This window comes from Erpetoichthys calabaricus, chromosome 4, assembly GCF_900747795.2.
Source record: "Erpetoichthys calabaricus chromosome 4, fErpCal1.3, whole genome shotgun sequence".
NCBI lineage: Eukaryota > Metazoa > Chordata > Cladistia > Polypteriformes > Polypteridae > Erpetoichthys > Erpetoichthys calabaricus.
In genome coordinates, this window is record NC_041397.2 from 12,663,790 (window position 1) to 12,690,500 (window position 26,711).

Sequence of the window (26,711 nt, forward strand, 5' to 3'; positions counted from 1 at the left end):
TAAAATCGAGTCAAATTTTGAAGGTCCCTAAAGTTCTGCTGTATGCCACACTACTTGGTAATATATCTCATGTGTCTGCAATTCACTTGGTGTCGAAAGACTTCTAATAGCACTACCGCTTTACTGTACAAGTGCTGTATAGTGCTCTATGCAATTATTCGTTATATACCATAAATTCTGCCCTCTAAGGAATCACTGATACTTTTAACTGTTTGATGCTGTGACGCCAGTTATTTACTTACAAACTTGTAGATTCTGAAACTACTGTTGCCGCTTTCTGCCCCGAACTGCACGTGTAGATGCTACAGTTTTAAAAAGAAGAAACTTTTCTAAGCACTTCTCCAAACTTTAGCTTTAAACAACAGATTGTCTTCTGTTCTTTTTTGAGTTATGTTTGGAGATGAAGGGCTTAACATAAACACAGGGAAACTCCGTAACAAGGGCGGCACTGTGGCGCAGTGGTAGCACTGCTGCCTCGCAGTAAGAAGACCTGGGTTTGTTTCCTGGGTCCTCCCTGCGTGGAGTTTGCATGTTCTCCCTGTGTCTGCGTGGGTTTCCTCCCACAGTCCAAAGACATGCAGGTTAGGTGAATTGGCAATCCTAAATTGTCTGTGGTGTGTGCTTGGTGTGTGGGTGTGTGCCCTGCGGTGGGCTGTTGCCCTGCCCGGGATTTGTTGCTGCCTTGTGCCCTGTATTGGATGGGTTGGTTCCAGCAGACCCCCGTGACCCTGTGTTAGGATATAGCGGGTTGGAAAATGACTGACTGACTCCGTAAAAATTGGATCTGTTTTCAGTTATCTGATGCACAATTATTTTCAGGTATTGTTTTTCAGAAATCTTATTTTCTGTTTATTTCTTCAGCTGCCTTCTCATCCTATTACTCCATCGAGTCGACATTCAGAGAGCAGACCGATGACAGTGGCCCCTGCTTACCATACACTCCCTCACCCTTCTTCCCATGGCACCCCTCACAGCACCATGATGTGGGGACCTCTTGAACCTCCAAAAGTGCAGAAGCCCTGGAGCCTGAGTTGCCTGAGACCTGCTCCTCCACTGCGGCCCTCAGCAGCCCTTTGCTTTAAAGAGGTAATGTAGAAACTTGTGAGCATGTTTTACTTTGGGATCCAATTATGATTCACGTCAGAATGTTAGTTTTTGACACAAGTGAACAATACTGGTTGTTTAAGTTCTTTGTGCAGAGCCTGAAGAGTGCTTTTTCAGCTGTGAAGTTCAGTAGAGTTATTAGATTCCACAGAGACTAGCTTTGTACTTCGTCCTCTGTTTGCCCTTTTGCAGCTTTTGGCTCATTGCCTTTTCTCATTAGAATACAGGAAGCTTAGTCTCAATAAACACACCCAGTTTTGTATCTTCTTGTGTTACACCCTGTAAAAGTACATGAGTTTTTCCTTCCAGGATTTGAAGATTCTTAATGTGAGTAAGCTACTTTTGAACCCCAATGACATTTGTGCTGGTCTCCTCATTGTATAAATTTCTAAAGCACACTTTTAAAATGCTCCTTTCGAAAGGGGACAGCTGAAGTAGTTCAGGCATCTGATTTAAGATCCATTCTGGACGCATCCCTGGAGGGAGATGTTTCAGATATGTCCAACTTGGAGGAGACCTCTGGTCAGAACCAGGACATGCTGGAGAAATATCTGTCAGGCTGGCCTTGCCACACCTCAGTATCCCCGTGGAAGAAGTGATGGGGTAAAAGGACATCTGGGTATCTTTGCTAAGAAAGCTGCCTCTGTGACCTGGACCCAAATAAGTATCAGAAAATGCCTCAAGCCTTAAGTTATTCTAAGCAGAGCGTAATTCAGAAAACAACATCTGACAGTTGCCTACACAATTCTCTTTTTAGTACCGTTTTAACAACAGATGCTTCTACTAAAGTAACAAGACCATTTGATTACTCAACATGGCCTGAGGTTTATCACTTACACAGATCGTGCTTAGCTCTGTTTGAAGATTACTTCTGAAATCAAACACAAGTTCACTGTCTGCTTTAGTGATGTCTTGAGCTGTCATGTAAAACAAGGCAAGCTGGTGCTTGCAGTCCAATTCTTGAAGACTGACTTTGACTTCACCCTGTGGTTCAGCATTCTTCATGTTCCATTCTCCTGACTAGCCTTGCAATCACTTTTTATATTAGTCTGAATGTGACAAAATAACTTGAGATATAGTTTGTCATTGTTTTCTGTCAGTGTCATTCTTTGCTCAACTTTATCCTGTCTGAAATATAGTGCCCTCCAATAATGTTTGGGATAAAGACATATTTTTCCTTGAACTACTCCTCTGCTGCACAGTTTAAAATTATAAATCAAACAATTCAGATGTAATTAAAGTGCACATTGCAGACTTTCATTTAAGGGGATTTACATACATTTCGGTCATACAGCACTTTTTCTATGTGATCCCCCCATTTCAGGGCACAACAATGTTTAGAACACATCAATGGCAGGTTTGTTAAAGCCATCATATTTAATCCTTTGTTGCATATACCATGTATGCAATAACTGCTTGAAGGAGGATCTTCTCTGGTGATCCAATGCCAAGCCTCTAATGCAGCCAACTTCAGGTCCTGCTTGTTTCAGGGGCACTGTAGTAATGGCACTGTATATTTCTGTTTTACCAGGGCTAGCATATATTGAGCACTGCTTGCTGTCTGTAAACTAAACTATGGGTCATTTCCTGCAGGTTACTTATGTTGTGCATAGACATCCTTTACTGTAGGAGCTTTCTTTGTTTTATGTGATGAAAAACAAACTGGGAGTGTTCCAAAACTCCAGTCTTTCAAATACTTAGTACTAAGTGTTTAAGGAATATGTCCTTTATAATACAGGGCTATTCAAAATCTCCTTTTTCTTTCTGCTTCTCCCATTAGGGGTTGCCACAGTGGATCATCTCCTTCCATATCTTTCTGTTCTCTGCATCTTGTTTTGTTATACCCATCACCTGCATGTCCTCTCTCACCACATCTATAAACCTTCTCTTAGGCCTTCCTCTTTTCCTCTTCCCTGGCAGCTCTATCCTTAGCATCCTTCTCCCATTATACCCAACATCTCTCCTCTGCACATGTCCAAACCAACACAATCTCGCCTCTCTGACATTGTCTCCCAACCGTCCAACTTGAGCTGACCCCTCTAATGTCCTCATTTCTAATCCTATCCATCCTCGTCACACCCAGTGCAAATCTTAAAATCTTTAACTCTGCTACCTCCAACTCTGTCTCCTGCTTTCTGGTCAGTGCCACGATCTCCAACCCATATAACATAGCTGGTCTCACTACCGTCCTGTAGACCTTCCCTTTCACTCTTGCTGATGCCCGTCTGTCACAAATCACTCTTGACACTCTTCTCCACCCACTCCACCCAGCCTGCACTCTCTTTTTCACCTCTCTTCCACAATCCCCATTACTCTGTACTATTGATCCCAAGTATTTAAACTCATCCACCGTCACCAGCTCTACTCCCTGCATCCTCACCATTCCACTGACCTCCCTCTCATTTACACACATGTATTCTGTCTTGTTCCTACTGACCTTCATTCCTCTCCTCTCTGGAGCATATCTCCACCTCTACAGGGTCTCCTCAACCTTCTCCCCACTCTCGCTACAGATAACAATGTTGTCTATAAACATCATAGTCCACAGGGACTCCTGTCTAATCTCATCTGTCAACCTGTCCATCACCATTGCAAATAAGAAAGGGGTCAGAGCTGATCCCTGATGTATAATGATGTTGAATGCATCCGTCGCTCCTACCGCAGACCTCACCACTGTCACACTTCCCTCGTACATATCCTGTACAACTCTTACGTACTTCTCTGCCACTCCCGACTTCCTCATACAATACCACAGCTCCTCTCGAGGCACCCTGTCATATGCTTTCTCCAGGTCCACAAAGACACAATGCAACTCCTTCTGGCCTTCTCTAAACTTCTCTATCAACATCCTCAGAGCAAACATTGCATCTGTGGTTCTCTTTCTTGGCATGAAACTATACTGCTGCTCACTAATCATCACCTCACTTCTTAACCTAGCTTCCACTACTCTTTCCCGTAACTTCATGCTGTGGCTCATCAATTTTATCCCCCTGTAGTTACTGCAGTCCTTCACATACCCCTTATTCTTAAATACCGGCACCAGTACACTTCTTCTCCTCCTCAGGCATCCTCTCACTTTCCAAGATTTCATTAAACAGTCTGGTTAAAAACTCCACTGCCATCTCTCCTAAACAGTTCCATGCTTCCACAGGTATGTCAAAATGAAAGAGGAGATTTCAAAAATGTATTTCAAACAAACTCTATAAGACAGGAACATCTTCTGCACATCACTGGATAGAGAAAAGTTCAAAGTTTGGTCCTATGGTTCTTGAGGTTGCATGCACTAAACATGAGCACCATGTGTGGCTCGACAAACATCAAAATGGTAGACCATTTCTTTCCACACATGAGTCAACTGGTCCCTAGTTACTGAATTCACAGCTTCCTTAATTCAATGTCGCAAATCTTGAAGATCAGCGGGCATAAGTGGAACAAACACTCTTTTTTTAATATACGCCCATAGGGGGTAAGGTCTGGAGACTTGGGAGGCCATAGACAATGAGCAAGATCTTGTCCACCTCTTCCAATCCATTGTCCTGGAATGGTGTCATTCAGGTAACACCGGACCTCCAAGTGGAAATGAGGCGGGCACCATCTTGTATGAAAATGAAGTCATTCAAATCTTCTTGAAGTTGAATTTTTAAACTTTGAACTTTCCTCTATCCAGTGATGTGTGGAATGTGTTTCTGTCTTATAGTTTGTTTGAAATACATTTTTGAAATCTGCTATTTCATTTTGAATAGCCCTGTATATACAGAAAGGTAGTTGAGAGCCCATAGCACAAATGTTCTGTCTTACAATAAGTAAGCAATACAAAAAAACACTGTATTTTCCAAAGGCTCTATAAACAGAGACACATACTATAGGCGTAATATTTCTCAAAATTCTATTTATAGTAAGCTAACTGGATTGCTCTAAACTGTATGAGTTAAAATGTGATCACTGTATTGATATTTTTCTGAGTTGAATTCCATGAGTTAACTTGTTTGAATGTGAAACATCACAGATTGGTAAATTAGTGTCATAGCTATTGCTATTAAAGCCGCCATATGTAGTAGGGACAGAATTGAGTGGGAAACAAATTTCCCGAGAGCCAGATAAAGCATAGTACATCTAAGGCCACTTCTTTTACTCTGACGCTACATTTGCATTTACAGACATGTCATCCACTTTTTAATTTCTTTTCTGGATCCTGCTAGATATTTTAAGGATATGCATGATGTGAATTTCTGAGTCATGCTCCTTTTTTTAGATGAGTAGTTTAAAACATAGCCCTTCTGGCTATTTTAATGCATTACAGACATGCTGCTTTTGTTTTAAATATGTGCTACAGTTTTACTTGCAGTACACAGTTCCAAAGCTCAAATTTCCTGTTTTTGTGATTCAAGAAGAATACTTATAATGGAATTATAAATGAGAGCAGAGTCCTCAGTTTTACTAGCACTAAGCAGAATAATGGCTGAGGATTCACAGATGACAGAATTATCTTTTTTCTTAACTTTGAAGCAGGTTAGGAAGATGAATGGAAGGATGCTAATGGTTTGGTCAATTGATGACCTAAATTTGCCTGAAAAGAGTTAGTATGGTGTCTGTGTGTGTGTGTGTGTGTAAACCCATGATGGACTGGCTTCTGCTTTATTCCCATTGCTGATAAGATAGGCTTAGCCCCCCCCCCAGCCCCAAAATGAATAAGTGTGCGTAAAAGAAGGCTGGCGTCCTTCAACATCTGCAATCAGATACTGCAGATGTTCTATCAGACGGTTGTGGCAAGTGCCCTCTTCTACACGGTGGTGTGCTGGGGAGGCAGCATAAAGAAGAGGGATGCCTCACGCCTGAACAAACTGGTGAGGAAGGCAGGCTCTATTGTAGGCACGGAGCTGGGCAGTTTGACATCCGTGGAAGAGCGGTGGGTGCTGAGCAGGCTCCTGTCAATCATGGAGAATCCACTGCATCCACTAAACGTATCATCTCCAGACAGAGGAGCAGCTTCAGTGACAGACTGCTGTCACTGTCCTGCTCCACTGACAGACTGAGTTGATCGTTCCTCCAACACACTATGCGACTCTTCAATTCCACCCAGGGGGGTAAACGTTAACATTATTCAAAGTTTTTGTCTGTCTGTATACCTGCATTGTTATCACTCTTTAATTTAATACTTTCTTTTATCAGTATGCTGCTGCTGGAGTATATGAATTTCCCCTTGGGATTAATAAAGTATCTCTATCTATCTATCTATCTATCTATCTATCTATCTATCTATCTATCTATCTATCTATCTATCTATCTATCTATCTATCTATCTATCTATCTATCTATCTATCTATCTATCTATCTATCTATCTATTATATCGTGCCTTTCATATCTATCTATCTATCTATCTATCTATCTATCTATCTATCTATCTATCTATCTATCTATCTATCTATCTATCTATCTATCTATCTATCTATCTATCTATCTATCTATCTATCATGGATAGATGGATGTATAATGGTTATAATGTACTATACAGATTAAACAAGGGGCTTTCCTAGGTCTATAATTGGTTGAAAGTGAGTAACTTTTTTTTCTCTCTCTCGTCAAGGATCTTAGTAAAAGCCCTAAAACTATGAAGAAACTGCTTCCTAAGCGTAAGCCTGAAAGAAAGCCATCTGATGAAGAGTTTGCACTAAGAAAAAGTAAGCCGTGTTTAACATTGTTTAACATTTCTGCATGAAATAGTGGTTTTGAACATGGAGACAATCGTGTTGTACATGTTAGGTTTGAAATGTATTTTCAGCTTTTTAAAGGGATAATGATTTAGTTGTCTATACCCGTTTTGTTGGAATTTTTAGGAAGATCTGACACTGGATCTGTCATCGATGATGGCAAGTTATATTAAAGTTGTGTTCCAAACAAAACTTCTCACCACCACAGAACACCAAGTAGAGACAGATAATGGGAAAGTCTTAGCTAGAACCTTGATTGTCACATTGATTGTCCAAATTATTAAAAAGTAACATGAACAGCTTCAGCAACAGCTCAAATAGGAGCACTCTGTGATACAATATTGGGCTTCACCTTTGTTGTAAAGGTTGAGGCCATTGGAGTATCACTCCAGAGTTTAGGGACTCACCATTAGTTTTCTTTATCCTGAGAATTTTAAAGTGGCTTACAACGTCTGATAATCACAATGAATGCACTAGAATACAGAATATAAACAACTTCTTAAAGATACAGTTAGGTCCATAAGTATTTAGACAGTGATATCATTTTCATAATTTTGACACTGTATCTAGGGACTGTTTCTGCCTTAGGCTCCTATGTCCCACTCCCACTGTAAGCACCCTGTAAATCTGTATTAGAATGAGTATATTTAGAAAATTAATATATAAGAAATCCTTGCAGACTGACAGTGTTTCTAGGTATAAAGTAAATCTCTTTTTTCAAATAGAGAGTGAGCTGTTAATAAACAAGTTACAAATCTTGACTTTAGAAACTGCAAGCTGACATTAATATAATGCAGAAGTGTAATACCTGTGAGACATTATGGACCTACTGTATGCATGCTAAATATCCTGAGAACTGCTCTAGGTGCAATACTTGGTTGGTTCTGCCTGTCTCCATTACCCTATCAGTCGTGTTGCATTGGCAGTTGTCTTAAAAACTTGTGTGTTATTTCTGCCATATTTGTGTGAATAATGTGGCAAATTCTACTGCCAAAATCAGCTAGCTGAGCTTAAAGAGCTGAACTATCACAAATAAGCCTGTGCTCCACTTTTGGATCTTGACTGTCTGTACAATTTAACTCAATACTACACCATTGTTGAATTTTGTATACTCTATTACATCTTTTATGCTGATTTTTTTGTTGTATGTTGTGCAAGCTACTAATATGCTTATATTGTACTTGTCTGTATTGCTTTTCTGAAGGGAAGTGTGAAATAAGAATTTTATTGTCTTTATGACGATGACAATAAAGTAACAGATCTGGAAAGTTAATTTAGAGGGGATTGATTTAGCAAATCTTCTTCCTCTTCATCTTTTCCCCACTTCTATGTTGGGGGTCTGTGTGCGCTTGATCAACCTTCTCCATAAAGCTCAGTCCTGCACCACCTCCTTAGTTAATCTTCTTTCCTTCAGATCTTTTTATATTATCCATCCACCTCCACTTTGGCTTCCCTCCCTTTCTCTTTCTCCTGTACTTCCATCCCCATCCCTCTTTTGTCCATATATTCCTTGTTTCTCCTCATTACATGTCCATACCACTTCAACCTACTTTCTTGTGCTTTCTTAGATATCTCTCTCACTTTTGTTGTACATCTGATTGTCTCATTTTTTTATGCTGTCCTTTTTTGCAACTTCACACATCTGTCTCAATATTCTAATTTCTACCCCATCTAACTTCTTCTCCTTTGCACTCTTCAATGCCCATATCTCAGCCCCATACATCATTGCTGGTCTTATTGATTTATTGATTGATATAGCAAATGGATAGATAATATTTATAACTTCTAATATGAAGGTCTTAAACTTTACTTTGGCCAAGTCCACAAGAAGTATAATTTCCATAATTTTGGCTCTATACCCTATCACAGTGGATTTTCAATGAAGAAATAATTCCATGATTGAAGTGTAGGCTTTCAGCATTAATTCAGAGGGTTTAACAGAAACGTTATGCGTAAACAACTTCTTTAAGATACATTTAGGCCCATAAGTATTTAGACAGTGATACAATTTTCATAATTTTGGCACCATAACTAGAGATTTTTTTTCTGCCTTAGGCTCCTTTGTCCAACTCACACTGCAAGTACCCAGTAACTCTATACTCGAATGAGTACATTTAGAAAATGAATGAATAAACTAATGATCATAAAAGGAATCCTTGCAGACTGACTGTGTTTCTAGGTATAAAATAAATCTCCTCTTTCAAGGAGAAATTGACCTATTAATATATTATTTACAAGCAAATCCTTGAAACGTGAGAGTGGGGAACGTAGAGAATGTGCAATGTCGGGCTGGGGTTTAAACCCAGTACTCTTAAAGTGTGAGGCAGCAACACTAGGTACTAATCATATTCAGCAAATCTTTTGGTAATTAATGCAAAGGACCTTAAAGAAGACCACAAGCAGATGGCAGAATGTGGTACGTAAATCTTTTATTTCTGGATATATTTGTACATACTTGCTTTCATATTGCAGAGTATTGCAACTTTTTGCATTGTAGTGCTCCATATTATGTGAATCTTATAGTTCAATGTTTAGTTTTAAATGCAGATTCTTCTTTTGAAAAGATTTTTCACTTTATTGCCTGTTTGTGGTTTATCTTGAATTAATTAACCCATACTAACATTCACAGATCTACCACAACATTAAAACTACTGACAGGTGAAGTCAATAATGATTATTTTGTTAGAATGGCACCGATCAAGGGTTGGAATATATTAGGCAGCAAATGAACAGTTAGTTCTTGTACTTGATGTGTGGGAGCAAGAAAAATGGGCAAATGTAAAGATCTGAGGGACTGTGACAAGAGCCAAACTATGATGGCTAGATGACTGGATCAGAGCATCTCCAAAATCGCAGGTCTTGTGTGGTTTTCCCAGTATGCAGTTGTTAATACCTACTAAAAGTGACCCGAGGAAGGGCAACTTGTGAACTGGGCTCAGTGTCTTGGGTGACCAAGGCTCACTGATCTGCATGTGGTGTAAAGTCTAGAGTGTCTTGTCCAGTCCCACAGATGAAGTATTATAGCACACATTACTGAAAAACTTAACACTGCCCATGAGAGAAAGTTGTCAGGACACACAGTTCACTGTGTAGCTGCAGATTGGTCAGAGTGCCCTGTAGTAATCCATCTTCCAGACATTACAACTTTAAAGGAAAGAAAAACTCCTAAGAACGAGTTGACTCTTACTAACTTTTAATAAATTGACTTTTGCAGAGCGTGTCTGGAGGCCTCTAGCCCTATTTAATACATGCCTTGCAAGGGCTGAGTGTAGCACCTGTGCAGAATGCACCTGCATCAGCCACTATAGGTGGAAGAGAGTGGCGTGTTACTGGATTGGGTGAAAATTTGTTCCCAGAGTATAAGATTTACTTCCTGCCTCTTGGGGATTGTCTTTTGACTCGGCAATATGGTGGTATAGCTCATTCCTTGATATCCCAAACAACAGCTTGTGCATATATCTGCAAATATTTTTATATAGATATCTTCTAGTTGTAGTTTTGTTTTGGTGTAGGTACTGTATCTTATACTGTGGGCCTGCGGTGCACGTTTTGTTTTTCTTGTATATACACTCTTTTTTCATTGTAAATATTTTCTGCAGATTTTTTGGCCTTTATTGTGTGTAGTTTCTTCCTGCTTGTTTTTTTCTTTAGGAAGACTACAGTTTTGTGTATGTACATTCTTATCTTTATTTTTCATGTAGGGACTGGAATATTCACTGTATATATTGCTCACTATTTTTGAGTGGGACATTTTTTTGTGTGTTTGCACCTGTAAGTAAAACCCAATTTTGTTTTGGAAATACCACCTTTTTGTGTCCGTGTCTCCATGTCTGACTTCTGTCAAGTCTGATCCCGGTCGGTCCCGATCTACAAGATACCCTCTGTGTAGTCTGGTGCAAGCCTTGCAACTATACCGGGTGTCACATGCCCATGCTAACCCCTTTCCAACAACGCTGATGGGTATTGCAGTAGGCATGTGAGCATCATAACTGGACCATAGAGCAATGGGAGAAGGTAGCCTGGTCTGATGAATCATGTTTTCTTTAGATCATGTGAATGGCTGGATGCATTTGCATCATTTGCCTGAAGAGGAGATGGCAGCAAGATGCACTATGGGAAGATGGCAAGCTGGCAGAGCCAGTGTAATACTATGAGCAGTGTTGTGATGGGAAACCTTGACTCCTGGCATTCATGTGATGTTACTTTGACATGTACCACCTACCTATAGAACACACCCCTTTATGGCAACGGTATTCCCTGAAGCAGTGGCCTCCTTCAGCAGGATAATGTGCCCTACCACACTGCAAAAATTGTTTGAGGAATATGACAAAGAGTTGTTGACTTGGCCTCCAGATCTCTATCCACTCAATCATCTGTGGGATGTTTTGGGAAAACAAGTCTAATCTTTGGAGGTCACAACTTACAGGACTTAAATGCTCTGCTGCTAATATCTTTGTGCCAGATACCACAGGACACCATCAAAGATCTTGTAGAGTCCATGCCTCGATGGGTCAGAGCTGTTTCAGCAGGATAAGGAGGGAAGTTCACAATATTAGGCAGGAGGTTGTAATGTTGTGGCTGAATGGCATAAGTAAAAATGAGAATATTTGCCATCTTTGGAGTTCTTAAAAGTGGTGTGCAGGTACAAGTTACTGGAGAAATTAAGAATAAAGACAAATGATACTTATCTGTTTAAAAGCATGCTGTTTCACCTTCTCTTATGTTTTTCTGAAATTGGTTGACATGGACACATATTGTCATGTTGAAAGGGATAATAATAAAAGTAAAGCCAAGATTAAGGAATAAACTGAATTTGAACTTATTGTGTAAAGTAGTAATATGAGTACATCTGAAAGCAGATCATTATGCCTCCTCTTTATTGAATCTAACCTCTCGATTTTCATGTTGTGAATCGAAAGTCAAAGTTTCTTCTTAGCACTTACAAATATGTCATTTGGCAACATGGCCTATGCAAAACTGTGTATTTCTGTAGTGACACTGATTATTGTTAGATTTCTATAACATTTTTTCAAATCTCCTGTTGATACTACTTTGAATCCATAGTGCTAGAATGTTAAGCAAAGTATTCCACAAAATTTTAATTGTGGTTTCAAGTGCTAACATATGTAAACAAGACAGTGGGTTATTATGAGGTACTTTAGCTTTTTGCAATATAGTTCCATATCCATTTAAAGAAGCTTACCAGTTGAATGCAAGCAAATTCATCAGTGTAATCTAAATAGATATTTTCTCTGAAATCACCCCATGCAGCCAAGAAGTGCATCAAAATTTCACTATTGTTGTAATCAAGAGAGACAATAAATTATCAAAAAAAAAAACACAACATCAGTGTTTTAGAAGATTTAGAGCACATGCTTGTTAAGTATATATGTTACTGGCAGCTGGCTTAGCGATATCTGGTAAAACTGAAAGAATATGTTAGCTGCTTGATAAGAGCTAAGACAAACTAAATCAACTCCTAAAACAAAGATGTTTAAGAAAATGCATTTGTAAACAAATCACCTATCATCTTCTTGTATAATGGCTGTCCGTTTGTCTGTCCAGGATTTTAAATCGCCTGTAGCTCGCAAAAAGTATGAAACTATTGACCTGAAATTTGGTACACATATACTACGTGACCTCTACTATCCACTTTGGGGTGATGATTGACCTCCAAGGTTATTCCTCTTTTTATTTTTATTTTATTTTATTGTAGAATCAACTCTTGGCAACAGGGCAACCATGCGGCGCATGTGTACAGGCGCCGTTCTCATCCGCACCACCTTCGTCGTCACTTCCCCTACCTCTTCATATCTCAAATCATTCTTGAGGCAGATTGAAAACTTAAGTGCCAGTTTAAATGAAAAATGAAAGAAAATGTACTAAGTAATTACAACATAAACACTGACTTAATCAGTTTTAACTGGAAAAGATGCAGACGAAAGAAGAGAAGAAGCGGGCCACTAAGGTGGAGAAAAGAAGAGCTGCTCAGGAAGCAGCAAGTGCATCAACCTCAGAGCAAATTAATGATAAACGTACAGAGAAAGAGTATGAAGACTATGAATGGTCAAGTCAAGTGTATTCACTGCACGTTATTGTGCAGTGCGCCATTACTGGTGTATTAATAAAGAAAATGAAGTCATAATTCTTAACTTTAATTTTTCATGTTATTTAACTTCTTTCATAATAATAGATTTGATCTTTTATTCCTCAAACGTGTATTTTCTAAAAATGGTTGTAAACCTTTCACTCTTTCGAATGTCAGTTTATCTTGCATTGGTATCCTTGATGTCTATGGTAGTGGGCAAAAGTCTTGGCAGTGACACAAATGTGTTTTGCAAACGATGCTGCTTAAGCATTTTCAGATTTTATTTTTTTACATGTTTCTATAGTATACTGAAGAGCAATTCTAAACATTTCATAAGTTTCAAAGGCTTTTATTGGCAAATACATCAAATTTATGTAAACAGTCAGTATTTATAGTGTTGACCCTTCTTCTTCATAACTTCTGCAATTCACTGTGGCATGCTGGATATCAGCTTCTGGGCCAAATCCTGACTGATGCTGATCCATTCTTACCTTTTTAGTGTTTGGGAGTTGATCACAATTTGTAGGCTTCTGCTTGTCCACCCGATTTTTAAGAGTTGACCACAGGTTCTCAATGGGATTAAGATCTGGGAAGTTTCCTGGCCACAGGGTCCAAACTTATGATCTATGAGCCACTTAATTATCACTTTTGCCAAGTCACATGGAGTGCCATCATGCTGGAAAATGCACAGATCATCACCAAATTGCACCTGGTTTGTTGGGAGACGTTACTGTTGGAGGACATTTTGATACCATTCTTTATTTATAGCCTTGTTCTTTGGCAGAATTTTGAGTGGGTCCACTCCTTTGGATGAGAAGCAACCCCACACATGCAATATCTCAGGATGCTTTACTGTTGGCATGACACAGGACTCATGGTAGTGTTCACCTTTTCCTTCTCCAGACAAACAGTCAGAAGAAGGATTCATCTAAAAAAATAACTTTGTGCCAGTCTTCTGCTGTTCAATCCTTGTACTTCCTGCAAGATTTCCGTCTGTCCTTGATGTTTTTCTTCTTTGTTGCCCTTCTTGACATGGCTGTTGTCCAAAAGTCTTCACCTCACTTTGTGTGCAGATGTACTCACACCCACCTGCTGCCAATACTGAGCAAGATCTGTACTGTTGGCAACACGATTCTGTAGCTGACTGCTCAAGAGGAGACAATGCTGGCGCCTGTTGGACTCTTTTAACTGATCATTTTGTGCCAGGGCCAAAATAAGTGAAAATGGGCTTTTGTGATAAAATTTTAACTTTTTATGCTAATAAAACTCTTTGCAATGAATCAATATGCATCTGATCATTCTGCACAATAATATAAAAACAATGTGAACTGCCACCACAAAAACTGAAGCCACAAATTTTGCAAAACACAACGTTTGTATCACTGCCAAAACTTTTGCCCACTACTGTATACCATTATCAGGCCATATGATCAGAAAATGTCTGCGTAAAGCATTACAAACTCACAGAAAGACTGTTTACCTTGATTTCTGGTATCTGATAAGTAGTGTTTGTGGAAGTATATTTTTTATCTTTCTTGATGTAATATGCTTTATTGAATCTTTAATTAAATTCTAACTGGAAATACACACAACCCAACAATTTTGTTAAGTTTCCCTAAGGGCAAAGTAACTGGAATTGAGCAGAGATTTAAACCAAACCCCAAAGACTTGTGTATGCTGGTTTAAAAGTCAATGTGGGATTTGATTATATTGCACCATTGTATTCACATTGTTAATTCCTAAAAGTGGCATTCAGTCACTTTACTGTATATTTGAGGCCAGTAGTGTTTACATAGAATGTTTGGTGTGATTTGCAAACACATGCATTAAAGGAAAAAAAGAGCCTTGTGATAAATTTGGTTGAATTTGGTATTTTCCAATAGGGGTGATAGCCCCCTACTTGGAATAAGTTCTTTTTAATTGCGGTGTTTTAAATAACCTGAAACTATATAGATATAATATTAAAAGGCGATATCCCTCTCATAGTGATACGGCCGCATAAAATCACATAAGAGAAAATAACTTAGCTTTCTTTAATGACGATTTACACGGCATTACAGACGAAGGAAGCCATAGCAAGACCATTATCGAGGTGGGATCTCGACGTATACAGTCTGCCATTTTCATCGCTACGCTGGAAGGGGTTTTCAGGACAAAATGACGATACCTCCCATTTGTCCGTCGGCTTCCAAGTATTTGGCTGCTGTCCAAGTCTTTTATACTGTCTTCTCCACGTGCAGGCCCTTACTTAGGTTCCAAACAAGGCAAGGAGAGGATTCAATTTCATCTCTAACATACAGAAATAGTACAATGCCCATTTTCGTAGTTGTACCTCTCTTTTCAAATGCTTGCCTAGCAGTTCTAAATGCTGAGAGCCCCTGTGTGCTAACTTTGGCCTGGCCTGTACATGTGAGTGGATTTAAAAAATATTTTTTGTACAGAGCACAGTGACATTAAACTTATTATTCTGATTACATTTGGTGATCCAAGGTATCAAACAAATGTGAAATTCTAAATGCTGAGTAGACAATTTTGTCAATGTGTGCTGAGTAAAAACTTTAGTTACCATTGAAATATTTCAGAGCATCCATCCATTATCCAGCCTGCTATATCCTAACTACAGGGTAACGGTGGTCTGCTGGAGCCAATCCCAGCCAACATAGGGCGTAAGGCAGGAAACAAACCCTGGGCAGGGCTATTTCAGAGCAGTACTGTATTTTTTATATATTTATATTTTATGTGTTAACTTTATCTTTAGTGCTGTTTCCAAACATGAGAATGTTTGACTTGATGCAAAGACTTAAAACCAGGGCTATGGAGTTGGTAGATAAATCCTTCAACTCTGACTTCTTAGTTTCCGGTACTTCTGACTCCGACTCCTCAGTATTTTATATGCTAATGTATTTTCCATGTTGATTGAAGGAAGGCCACATACATGTCATTTAACCACAGAACTACTGGCTATGAAGCTGACTCTCTACTGTATTGGCCAGTTTAAAGAAAAGACAAAAAATGAAAGCAATGAGGTTTTATTTATTGTTTTTATCAAGTGGCTATAAAGTAATAGGATGCATAAAAATCAGGAACAGGAACTTCATCAGTTCAAAAATATAAGCCACATTCTTTGGGAAAGTAGTTTTAAAACAAAAACAAAGCTTAACTACATGAACAAAAAACAAAAGCTGGAAAATTTTTAAAAAGTTTATATATTAAACTTAGAATATAGTTGTAGAGTAGAATAGCTGTTAAATGCAATCCAAAATTAACTTAATTTAGTGTTCTAAGAAACAGACTTGCTTCTGCCAGATCGTCTTTCATAGAAGCTCTTAAATCTGACGTGATTATTTTTAGAGTTGAAAATAGTCTTTCAACACTGACTTGGCATTGCTGTTACAGTTCTAGCCACATCACTAATAATCTCTGGATCAACAAAGATGACTTCTTCTACAGTCATTTTCAATGAGCGATCATACTTTTCATCTTCTTTTAATTCTTTAAAAAACTCCTGCTGGAATCTCTTTATTTGGACATTTACTGGTCGTTTATCTTTCATACATAGGAGATGTCGCTTTGCTTTTGAAACTTCCATTTTGTCCAAGTAAAAATCAAAGTCTTCATTTGAAGAGGATGATCATGAGCTACCAGTGCTTATAGTTTCATCCAGTGGTGGTGTTTGCATGAAGGGATTACTACTACCTGAAACTGCTACATCATAGAGTGCCTTTTTTCCATTAGCAATCCGGTCACTGCTCAACAAAATTCGGCTCACTGGATCAACATAAATAGCGGCTAACAAGATTTGATTATCCAGTAAGCGACTCTCTCTTTTCTTCATTGAATTTATTAAGAGTTGGAGTCAGTAAATTTTTGCCAACTCCAACCCCTGACTCCAGGTACCCAAAATTTTCTCCAACTTCTCGACTTCGACTCCAACTCCACAGCCCTCCTTAAAACGATGAATTTCAGTGATCTTATAAATGTTACTCCAACCAATATATTTTCTACATTATGGTGTCCTGAGCTGGTAACATCACTTCAGGAGAGGCTCCCCAAATCAACAAGCTAATTATAAAGGAAAGCTTGATTAATGGGATGTATTCTCAACCTGCTGTGGTAGCAGTGAAGGAGAGAATGAACACAGAACTGACTGCTGTTATGAACAATGCTGCACATTAGTTCTGGTGATACAAACAGTAATGCACTCTTATCGTTCAAATAAAAATTAAATGACTATTTTTCCTATAAATAAGAAACACCAGTCCACAAAAATAACAAGAAAGTTACAGCAAGGTTGGTTCAGACAGCAGAGCATTCTTTTGCATACATGAGAGTCTTGGAAAGGATGAACACTCATGTAATGGAATCTTTAAGTGTCAGTAAGGGAAGTGACAGCTCAGCAGCCCAAAATATTTATTAAAAAAAAAAAAAAGAAGATGATATTGTGGATAAACAAGGTAAAGTGATGTCAACGGTGTGGCAGTGCTTTGGCTATATAAAGTCTGACACGCAACAGACTGGTGCAGTGCGTTGTAAAGTTTGCCAGAAACATGTGCCATGTAAAACTGGACATACTACAGACTTTTTTTTACAACCTGAGGCATTGCCATTCAATAGAGCATACAGATTGCCAGTGCCCACAGTCGCAAACAGCAGCCACGTCAAACCCATCTACAGAAACTAGCAGCGAGCAGGTCCCTGGAAAGCCCAGCACCAAACCCTACTGTCGGCTCGTCTTCCTTACCCAGAATTGTAGGGAAATGCCCTGTTAAAATTGTGTGTATTGACATCATTAAGCAAGAGCAAAATTTAGTGTTTTATTTTTGTTTAGAAATGCAAAACCGAGCATGGCTATTTTTGTTTACAGTTTAAAGGATATGTTTTCCAGAAGTTAGTTTTATTTACTTGACTGTTTTTCAATCTGGCATGATCAAAAATGGTCTTATTTATTTGAATTTGTATACGTGGGATGAGTTCTGTTGATTTTCTAAGTTTCCTTTGTGTGCCAGTCATTTAGTAAACAGCATGATTTATTTGCAGAAGCAACATGTTTTGACAGTTTGTTTGTTTCTTTAACTGACATTAAAATCTCGAAAAAAAGCTTGAAAGACCGTGTGTATTGACTTAACTATGCACAAAGCCGTTAGGTATCCAAGTCTGTAAGTTTATATTTTGGTAGCCTTTAGTGCTTTAACGCTTTTAGCATTTATGTTGACGAGATTTAATATTTTTGTTTTTTTGTGTAATTGATTAATTGAAAATTGATATATAACTTGAGTTATATATCGTGATAACTATCAATAGCAACTAATTTAAAAGATGATGTAGGTGTCTTCCCTTATTGAATGAAGTCTAATTATTGTGTTGATGGGAGAAGTGTGACTCTATCACCGCATCACTGAGCACAAGAAAGGAACCATCTCTGAATCCCCACCACCAAGCACACACCCACACCCACTCACTCTTACCAGGCTGATTTGCAATCACTAATTATTGTAACGTGCATGTCTTTGTGGTATACAGTGTGAGAATAGCGCTTCACCAGCGACCTGACACAGACTGACAACTGAGGCACGTGAAAACTAAACAAAAAAGGTTTATTTTTCTTCGTCCGTGGGTTACACCTTCCCTGTACCCACAGGCACAACACAGTCCCAAAAGCACACAAAACAAAGCACCCACAAAATTTGGTTCTTCCTTCGCCTCCACTCCTCCCAGCAAGCTTCATCCTCCTCCTCCTCCTCCCGACTCTGGCTGCTGGCTCCTTTTATAGCTCACCCAGAAGTGCTTCAGGTGCTTGACCACCTGCCTCTGATTGCACCTCCGGGTGTGGCTGAATTACGGACCAGATGGGCCCAGGAACCCTTGCAGCTCCCCCTGGTGGCCACCCCGGATCCCAACAGGGCTGTGGAGAACTCCATCTCCCATGGAGCCCTGCGGGTATCTGAGGCACCACAGTCACCCAGGGGGGCTGCCACCAAATGGTCCGGGGGAGGTACTGTGCAGCCCGTGCCTGTTCCCCTGGAACATATACAGAAGTGGCATCCCGGCCGGGCATGTGCCCCGGCCTTCCGCCACAACAGTATAAAGTGAAAAACCCTTGCAGATACAGAAAAAACATACAAACTCCACGCAAACAGTCACCAGTTAATTTACCTGTTCCTTTGGATTATCATGCCACTGTATAGTAAGATGCTTTTAATTAAGGATTTTTAAATGTTTTCAGTAATCAAATAACCATTCTGTCTGTGTCCTTCCTTTTTCTAGGTACAGCAGCACTTGAAGAAGATGCACAGATACTAAAAGTAATAGAAGCATACTGTACCAGTGCCAAAACACGACAGACACTTAATTCAAGTAAGCTTGTAACTCGCCCTGACTTCCCGGTCACTCTGATATGTGCCCTGCAGTCTGCATACAAGAGTTAGTTGCTAAGCCATGATCTTCATCTTTCCCAGACTTTCCTTGTTTTGTAAAATAATAGTGACTGTTTTTTTTATTTTTTATGTTTCACTATCTCTTGGTTATATCAAAATTACAGCTAGTTTTGAGTGATTGAGTTCATCCCAAAGAAAATTGAAAATCAATGAAATTTGTCATTTCTAGTTAATCTTGGAATAATCCATCAGATAGGACTTCTGTTTCATTAGTTCTTCAGATGATTTATGAGTTAGCCCAATATATGAATTGCAGTATAAAGATTTTAAATGTTTGTTTATTGAGAGATAACGTTTCAAAAATTAAGGATAAGACAGAAGCAATGGTGTGTGTACATAAATATTAAGGATATCTGTATATAAAAATGTGACCTTGAGGATATTAATAAATATCCAGTGTCCTCCATCAAGTATTGGAACAGTTAAGTCAAAATTGCCTTTGTTTCTATATACAGTAATCCCTCACTTATCGCGGGAGATAGGTTCCAAGGCCGACCGCAATAACTGAATTTCCGCGAAGTAGGGACACCATATTTATTTAATTATTTAACGTGTATTTGGACGTTTTTAAACCCTCCCTGTATTGTTTACAACCCAACATTTACTCTATTAAAAACAGGGACAACTGCTAAGCAATATGAAATCGGTAGATAAGTTTACACTTACTGTATAGCGAAGTACACGTAGCAGCTTGTAGGCGGTCATGACGTCGTCAACCTTGTTGCAAAGATTCCTAAAGCAGATTCCATCCAGACTACTGCCTTATCACATCCACTTGCAACTCGTTTTGCACCCTGGTTAAAGGACACTGTGGCCGTAGATCTTATATACTTTTCCTCCTTTTTAAATAAAAAGAATCGGTGTCCTGCAGCGGTGTAGCTGTTCCCTTCCTTCAACATATCCAAAACTTTTACCTTTTCTGCAATCATTTGCATCTTCTGTTGGTGCTTGGACACGGTCCCTGAAGCATTAGCACGTTAATGCTGAATGAGTGAGATGAGACTTCCTGGTTAATGCAACACTCCGTCGCTGAGCCAATCAGCAGCACACAGGAACTTAACTGCGTGCTCTGATTGGGTAGCTTCTCAGCCATCCGCCAATAGCATCTCTTGTATGAAATCAACTGGGCAAACCAACTGAGGAAGCAAGTAAAAAGACCCATTGTCCGCAGAAACCCGCGAAGCAGCGAAAAATCCGCGTTATGTATTTAGATATGCTTACATATAAAATCCGCGAAGTCGTGAATCCGCGAAAAGTGAACCGCGAAGTAGCGAGGGATTACTGTATACACATGATTCAAAATTAAGATAAGCATTTTAATATGAGGCTGACATAGTGGTTATCATTTTTTGTTTGAGAGGGTGCTATTGTATTTTGGGAAAAAAATACCACTTTTTGTGTTCTATTCCTAATGCTTCAGACGAGCAACTGTTACTGTAAAACTGTTAAGCATATAGTGTATGCAATAGATTTAAAGTTAATATTCTGTGCTTTTACTTCATATTTACTTTTTAATCTAAAATCTTAATGATTATGTATACAGTAACAGTAGGAATTTGGATTTCAGTGTCCAAATACTTATGGAAGGCACTATAATTTAACATGATTTTTAAATGACATCTCAAATAATATTTAATTAATGGTCACTACTTTCATTATTGTAAATTACATAATTGAAATTACTTTTTTCAAAACTGCCAAATTTAAAATAACATTCCATTTTCTGTAGCCTTGTTTTAAATATTTTGAAAAAAATGTACACATACTGAAATGGGATATCACTGTACCATAGTAAAACTTGAGTTACCTCATCAAACATTTTAGCATACATTAGCCTACTTTTCTGCTTTAAGGCCCAGAAGCTTTGGGAGCCTAGGGCTTGTTGATTGTTCTCTCATTCAGTGTCGGGCTTAGGACCAAGCCAGCATGAAGATCCAACTCAGCCTTTTACTCCATCAGCTACTCAAATCCCAAATATTTTTAGGAGCAGAAGTTAAAGAGTGTGACTTTAATTCACTTTTGAATGTAGCAGAGTTATAATTAGTCGTTCAGAGCACAGTATGAAATACAAAATAAAGATACTATAAACAATGGAACAGGAGGCCAACTATTATTAAACTGCCTACACGGTTGACAAAAAGTAAACAAAGATAAAGTTAACTAAAACCTGCAAGAACACTGTCAAAGTCTGTTGAAGTACACACTCTCATTTGTACAATTTAGAGACAGCAATAAATCAACCTGACAGAATATCTTTGGTCCATGAGAAGAAATGTGGGTAGAAACCAACTTATACACAGGGACAGCATACAAACTCCATACAGTCAAGAAGGCAGTTTTGATTCAGCAACAAATGTACCAACATCATTATACATTATTAATAGTGATCATAAATTAAAGAAATGTTAAAAATATTTGTTTATGTATTTGCTTGCATGGTGTGTGTTTGATTACTATTTAGCATTAGGGGCAAAAAAACTGTCATCGATTTTGACATATAACATTTTGGTCTCATACATTTTTTCAATTATCTCAGGCTCAATTAAATGGGATAACATTCAATCTAGGAAATACTACAGCTTGTGATTAGTATTATCTTTTGCCTCATATTATTATTTTGTAATTTGCTTTAAAAACTCTTTAGAATTCATCTTCCATGCACTTTTAGTCACTGTATGTTTGAAATTCTGGAACAGTGCTTTCCAAACTTGGCCTGAGCTATACCATGTGGCTGCTTCCATTGGGTTTATTTATCAGGTCCAGTACCTATCCATAATTCAGGAATTTGTTAAATTAATGGCTTCATTTTAACTCTCATTATGTGGAGCTAAATATGTTTTGTTTTGTGATTAGTGTTTGTAAGATATTTCTAATGTAGAGTATTTTTATCCTAACACTAAGTGGAATAGGCATTAATAGAGAATGTACAGAAGTATATATTTATTTAAGTCTTACAGTCCCAATCTACATTTTTATTAATTCTGTTTTACTTCACATTCTAGATAATAATTTACCTCCTTAAATGCAGCTAAATACTGTAATCTATCATAAAAAGACTTTTAGCGGGCACAGATGGCAATGAAAATGTGAGCTAAGTAGGAAACACTTCCAGTTCCATCTGTTTGCTCCTATGAGCTTATTATAAAGTGTCTGCTTTAATAGACATTTTAAAAGAAATAAGGGCACAACAGCTTAATGTATACGATTGGATAGTCATGTTTATTCATCCTCTCTAAATTCTTTCTTTAAAACAGTTATATGGTTAATTGGAAATTAAGAAATTAGAATATAATTTATTTTTGCAGGGGTTAATAGAAAATGACCTGGAAGACATTTATTCTGTACACTATAAAAGGGGAATGGCAGTGTGATTGATTCATAAGAATTTTAATCAGCAGAGTTAGTGTTTACAGAAAATAATTGAACATTTTCTTAGTAACAAATTGACCCTGCATGATAGACAGTACCACTTGAGTTGCTTTTAACTGAACACAAACTGATTTCAAAGTTTCGTACCAAAAACAGGCCATTGTGGTGCAAATAATGATCTTGGTAATTGAGAATGATTGGTTGTATCAGGTGATGGACAGAAAGTTACTTTTTTTAGAAGCCCCATCATCTACTCACTACCTGCCACCATTGCTGAGTGTTAATGTGAAACAACATGATATACAGTGCCTTCCATGATGTTTGGGACAAAAACCCCATCTTTCCTTGTTACCCCTCTGCTCCACAGTTAAAATTACAAATCAGAAAATTCAGACATGATTAAAGTGCACATTGCAAACAATCGGACAATTGGCGTCATGTGTTTGTGATTCCTCAGGTGGGTTTCATTGCTTCATAAGATACCTCAGCTTGCTTCTACCCTTTGGAGTCTGTAGTTGTCATTGTTTAACATGAAGACAAGAGCTGTACCAATGAAAGTCAAAGAAGCCATTATGAGGCTGAAAAACAAGAATTAAACCAATGGAGACATCAGTAAAACCTTAGTATGACCGAAATCAACTGTCTGGAATATCATGAAGAAGAAAGAACACATTGGTGAGCTCAGTGATCGCAAGGGGACTGGTAGGCCAAGAAAGACCTCCAATACTGATGACAGAAGAATCCTCACTATGGTAAAGAAAAAGCCCCCAATTTCTGTCTGACAGATCAGAAACCGTGTTCAGGGAGCAGATGTGTGTGTGTCAGAGACGACTATCTGCAGATGACTTCATTAACAGAAATACAGAGGCCATAGTGCAAGATGTAAACCACTAGTTAGTCACAACAGCAGGATGGTCAGATTACAGTTTACATAAAAGGACTTAAAAGAGCCTGCAGAATTCTGGAAAAAGGTCTTGTGGATAGACAAGATAAAGGTGAACCTGCATCAGAGTGACATCCAGAGCAAAGTGTGGAAATGAGAAGGAACTTCCCAAGATCCAAACTAGACCATCTCATCTGTTAAACATGGTGCTGGGGGTGTTATGACTTTGGCATGTATGGCTGCCATAGGTCCTGGCACACTTCTCTTCATTGAGGATGGAACTGCTGATGGCATTGGAACATCGAATTCTGAGGGGTATAGAAACATTTGCTCAAGTTCCATTAAATGCCTTCAAACTCATTGGACGGCTCTTCATCCTATGACAAGATGATCCCAGGCACACTGCTAAGGCAACAAAGGAGTTTATCAAAGCTAAAAAATGGAAAATTCTTATATAGCCAAGCCAGTCTAATTTAAATCTATTTGAGCAGGCCTTCCATATGCTGAAGAGAAAAGTTAAGGGGACAAGCAACTGAAACAAGTAGGAGCTGAAGATGGAGCATTATAAGCTTGGCAGAACATCATCAGAGAAGATCCTGAGCACCTGGTGATGTAATGAGTCCCAGACTTCAAGCAGTCATTGCATGCAAGGGGTATGTGATAAAGGGACTAAATATGACTGCTTTAATACACCTGCCATTACTGTGTCCAAACATTATGTTGCCCTGAAATGGGGTGGCCGCATAGAAAAAGTGTTGTCATTTGTACATGGTGTGACTGAAATGTATACAAATAACTTGAAATGAACGTCAACAATGTGAACTTTAATCACAGTGTCTCATTTGTTTGATTTGTAATTTTAAACTGTGGAGCAGTGGGGGAAATCCAAAAAAAAAAATGTGTGTTTGTCCCAAACATTGCGGAGTGCACTGTAAAAGGCATGATAGATTATAACCAGGGATGCACATAACTTTTTCAGTGAGTTACTCAAGTGAGTACCATCAGATGGAGTTTGGTACGCAATTCAATTCAAAGAACTTTATTGGCATGACCATAAACAGTTTTGTCAAAGAAATTGAAGAAATTGAAATAAAACAATTTCTATAACAGATTTAACAGTAAGGTAAAGAATTAGGGTAAAAAATAAATACAGATACAACAACAATAATAATAAAATAAAAATATAGCAGCAGCTTAAAATGAGGTTAAGAATCAATAATGCCTGATCACTCTATACAGAGTAAGGTTTTAATAAGTGCAACCTTCCTCACTGTCCTCCTTGCTGTCTACCTCACAGTCCTCTACTTCAGCTTCCTACAAGGTAGATGATGATGCTGCAGATGCATCTCCCTCTCCTTGGTTAAGCCTCCGCTTAGCTGTCTCCATCCTCAGGTCAACCGCTGGTTTTGCGTCAAATGTCTCTGTGGTCTTCTTTGATTGGTGGATGTGAATTAGGGCCATTAGGCGAGCATGGGACAGACAAGATCTGTGCTTGTTTTTTTATTATGTTAAGATTTTAGAATCCCCTCTCACAGGCTGCACTGCTCAAATGCAGTGTAAGAGACAGTTTAACCAATTTGACAATGTTGGAGTAAAGATCTGGATTGCTTGTATTTATTATCTGAACCAAGTCATACACAGAGGATGTTGCCAAGCATTTCCCTGTTTGCTTTAAGCGCATCCATTCTGTGACAGTTGTGTCTTTGTCAAGACTCAGTGTGGCTTCATAATTCTGAAGAATGGTACAATCTGTTGTGTTGCCAAAACAATGTAAATCTTGTATTTAAGTTGAAGGATCAAATACTAAGAAATGATCACATGACTTCGGTGAGTCATATCTGATTCCAAACTCCTCAATTAACCCCCTGAGTAAGTTTATCTTGTCCCTGTCAGCATCAGCATTAGAAACAGTATATGCTCTGCAGTGGCCTTCAGCATCAAGCAAAAGTGTAAACTGTCCAATGGCCACCGTGAGTTCATCCTTACATTCTCCAATGCTCAGCTTTTCCTTCTGAAACACAATGGATGTGGTCTTCAAAATCTTGCCAATGTCAAGCACGTTGCCCAGAAAACACTGAAATTGGTCTCTGCGGATACTGTATGCTGCAAGTCACTGTTATCACTCATGGCCAGTTGCATTTTAATGGCTGGCAATAATCTTGATATTTTTAGCAATGTGTCATGCCTCCATGCAGACCATCTGATATTATGAAATTTACCCAGTTTCACAAAGGAGATCCCGTTCTCTTCACACAACTTCTTAAGCACAGCCGTATTTTTTGCTCCACCTTTTTGTAAATAAAACTGCAGCAGCTTGACCACGAAGCGATTAAAGGTCTCACAGTACAGAACGTTGCGATCAGCTGATTTTCCGCAGTTTTCTAGTGTGTGTGCGGTGCACAGAATGTGCACAAGGGAGTCTCCTACTGCAGCCAGTTGCCGTAGTTTCGGAACAATGCCGTTGTATATACCGATGTTAACAGCAGCCCCGTCTGTTCACACGGCGACCAACTTTCTCTTCCAGTTGTCTAAGCCTGCTTCTTGAAAAAGTTTAACGAGTCCGTCTGTTACAGCCTGCGCAGATCGGTCAGTACCCAGTTCGATTAGGCCAAGGAACTCCGTGGTAAACTGCCCGATGTTGGACACAGACGCAATGAAAACGATCTCCTCCTCGGTTTTAATGATGTCTTCCGATCCATCAAAAATCAGTCCCCAAAATTCAGCAGACTCCAACTTTGCTTTCAACTCCGCTCTGATTGTGCGTGCGATGGTCTGCATTATCCGTGTGGCCGCCTCACGTGAATGATACGCAGTTTCGACATTTACTCCTAGCCTCTCCAGTAAAGGAATATCTTCAGCATAGGAAGATAGGGGACGAGCGTGTTTAGCATTATCAAAGGCAAGGAGAAAAATATTACACAGAGCTTGCCGTTGTTCATCATTTACCTTTGTTCGCCATCTAGCTAGAAGGCGAGTGGAAATTTCTTCCTGACTAGCTTGCTTATTAGAAATAGCTTGTACTACATTCATATGCACCTTGCTCTTTTCATGTTTGTCAAATAACGGATGACTGAAATTCTTTGAGCCTGTGTAAATGGCACTTGGTTTGTCTGCGATATGTGGA

The 26,711-nt window shown here is 38.8% G+C and overlaps 1 protein-coding gene and 1 long non-coding RNA gene across 4 annotated transcripts in view; both read left to right on the forward strand.

The window, feature by feature from the left end:
* arhgef7b (Rho guanine nucleotide exchange factor (GEF) 7b) overlaps positions 1-26,711 on the forward strand; it is a 252,559-nt gene that overhangs the window by 206,165 nt on the left and 19,683 nt on the right. For all 3 annotated transcript variants that reach the window (XM_051926338.1, XM_051926339.1, XM_051926340.1), the window contains 3 exons: positions 862-1,086; positions 6,690-6,783; positions 19,166-19,255. In XM_051926338.1, the coding sequence (XP_051782298.1) occupies positions 862-1,086; positions 6,690-6,783; positions 19,166-19,255 (409 nt within the window). The remainder of the gene's footprint in view (positions 1-861; positions 1,087-6,689; positions 6,784-19,165; positions 19,256-26,711) is intronic.
* LOC127527467 (uncharacterized) lies at positions 19,262-20,820 on the forward strand. Its single transcript, XR_007934763.1, has 2 exons — positions 19,262-19,776; positions 20,611-20,820. It is a non-coding gene; the product is annotated as an uncharacterized LOC127527467 (long non-coding RNA).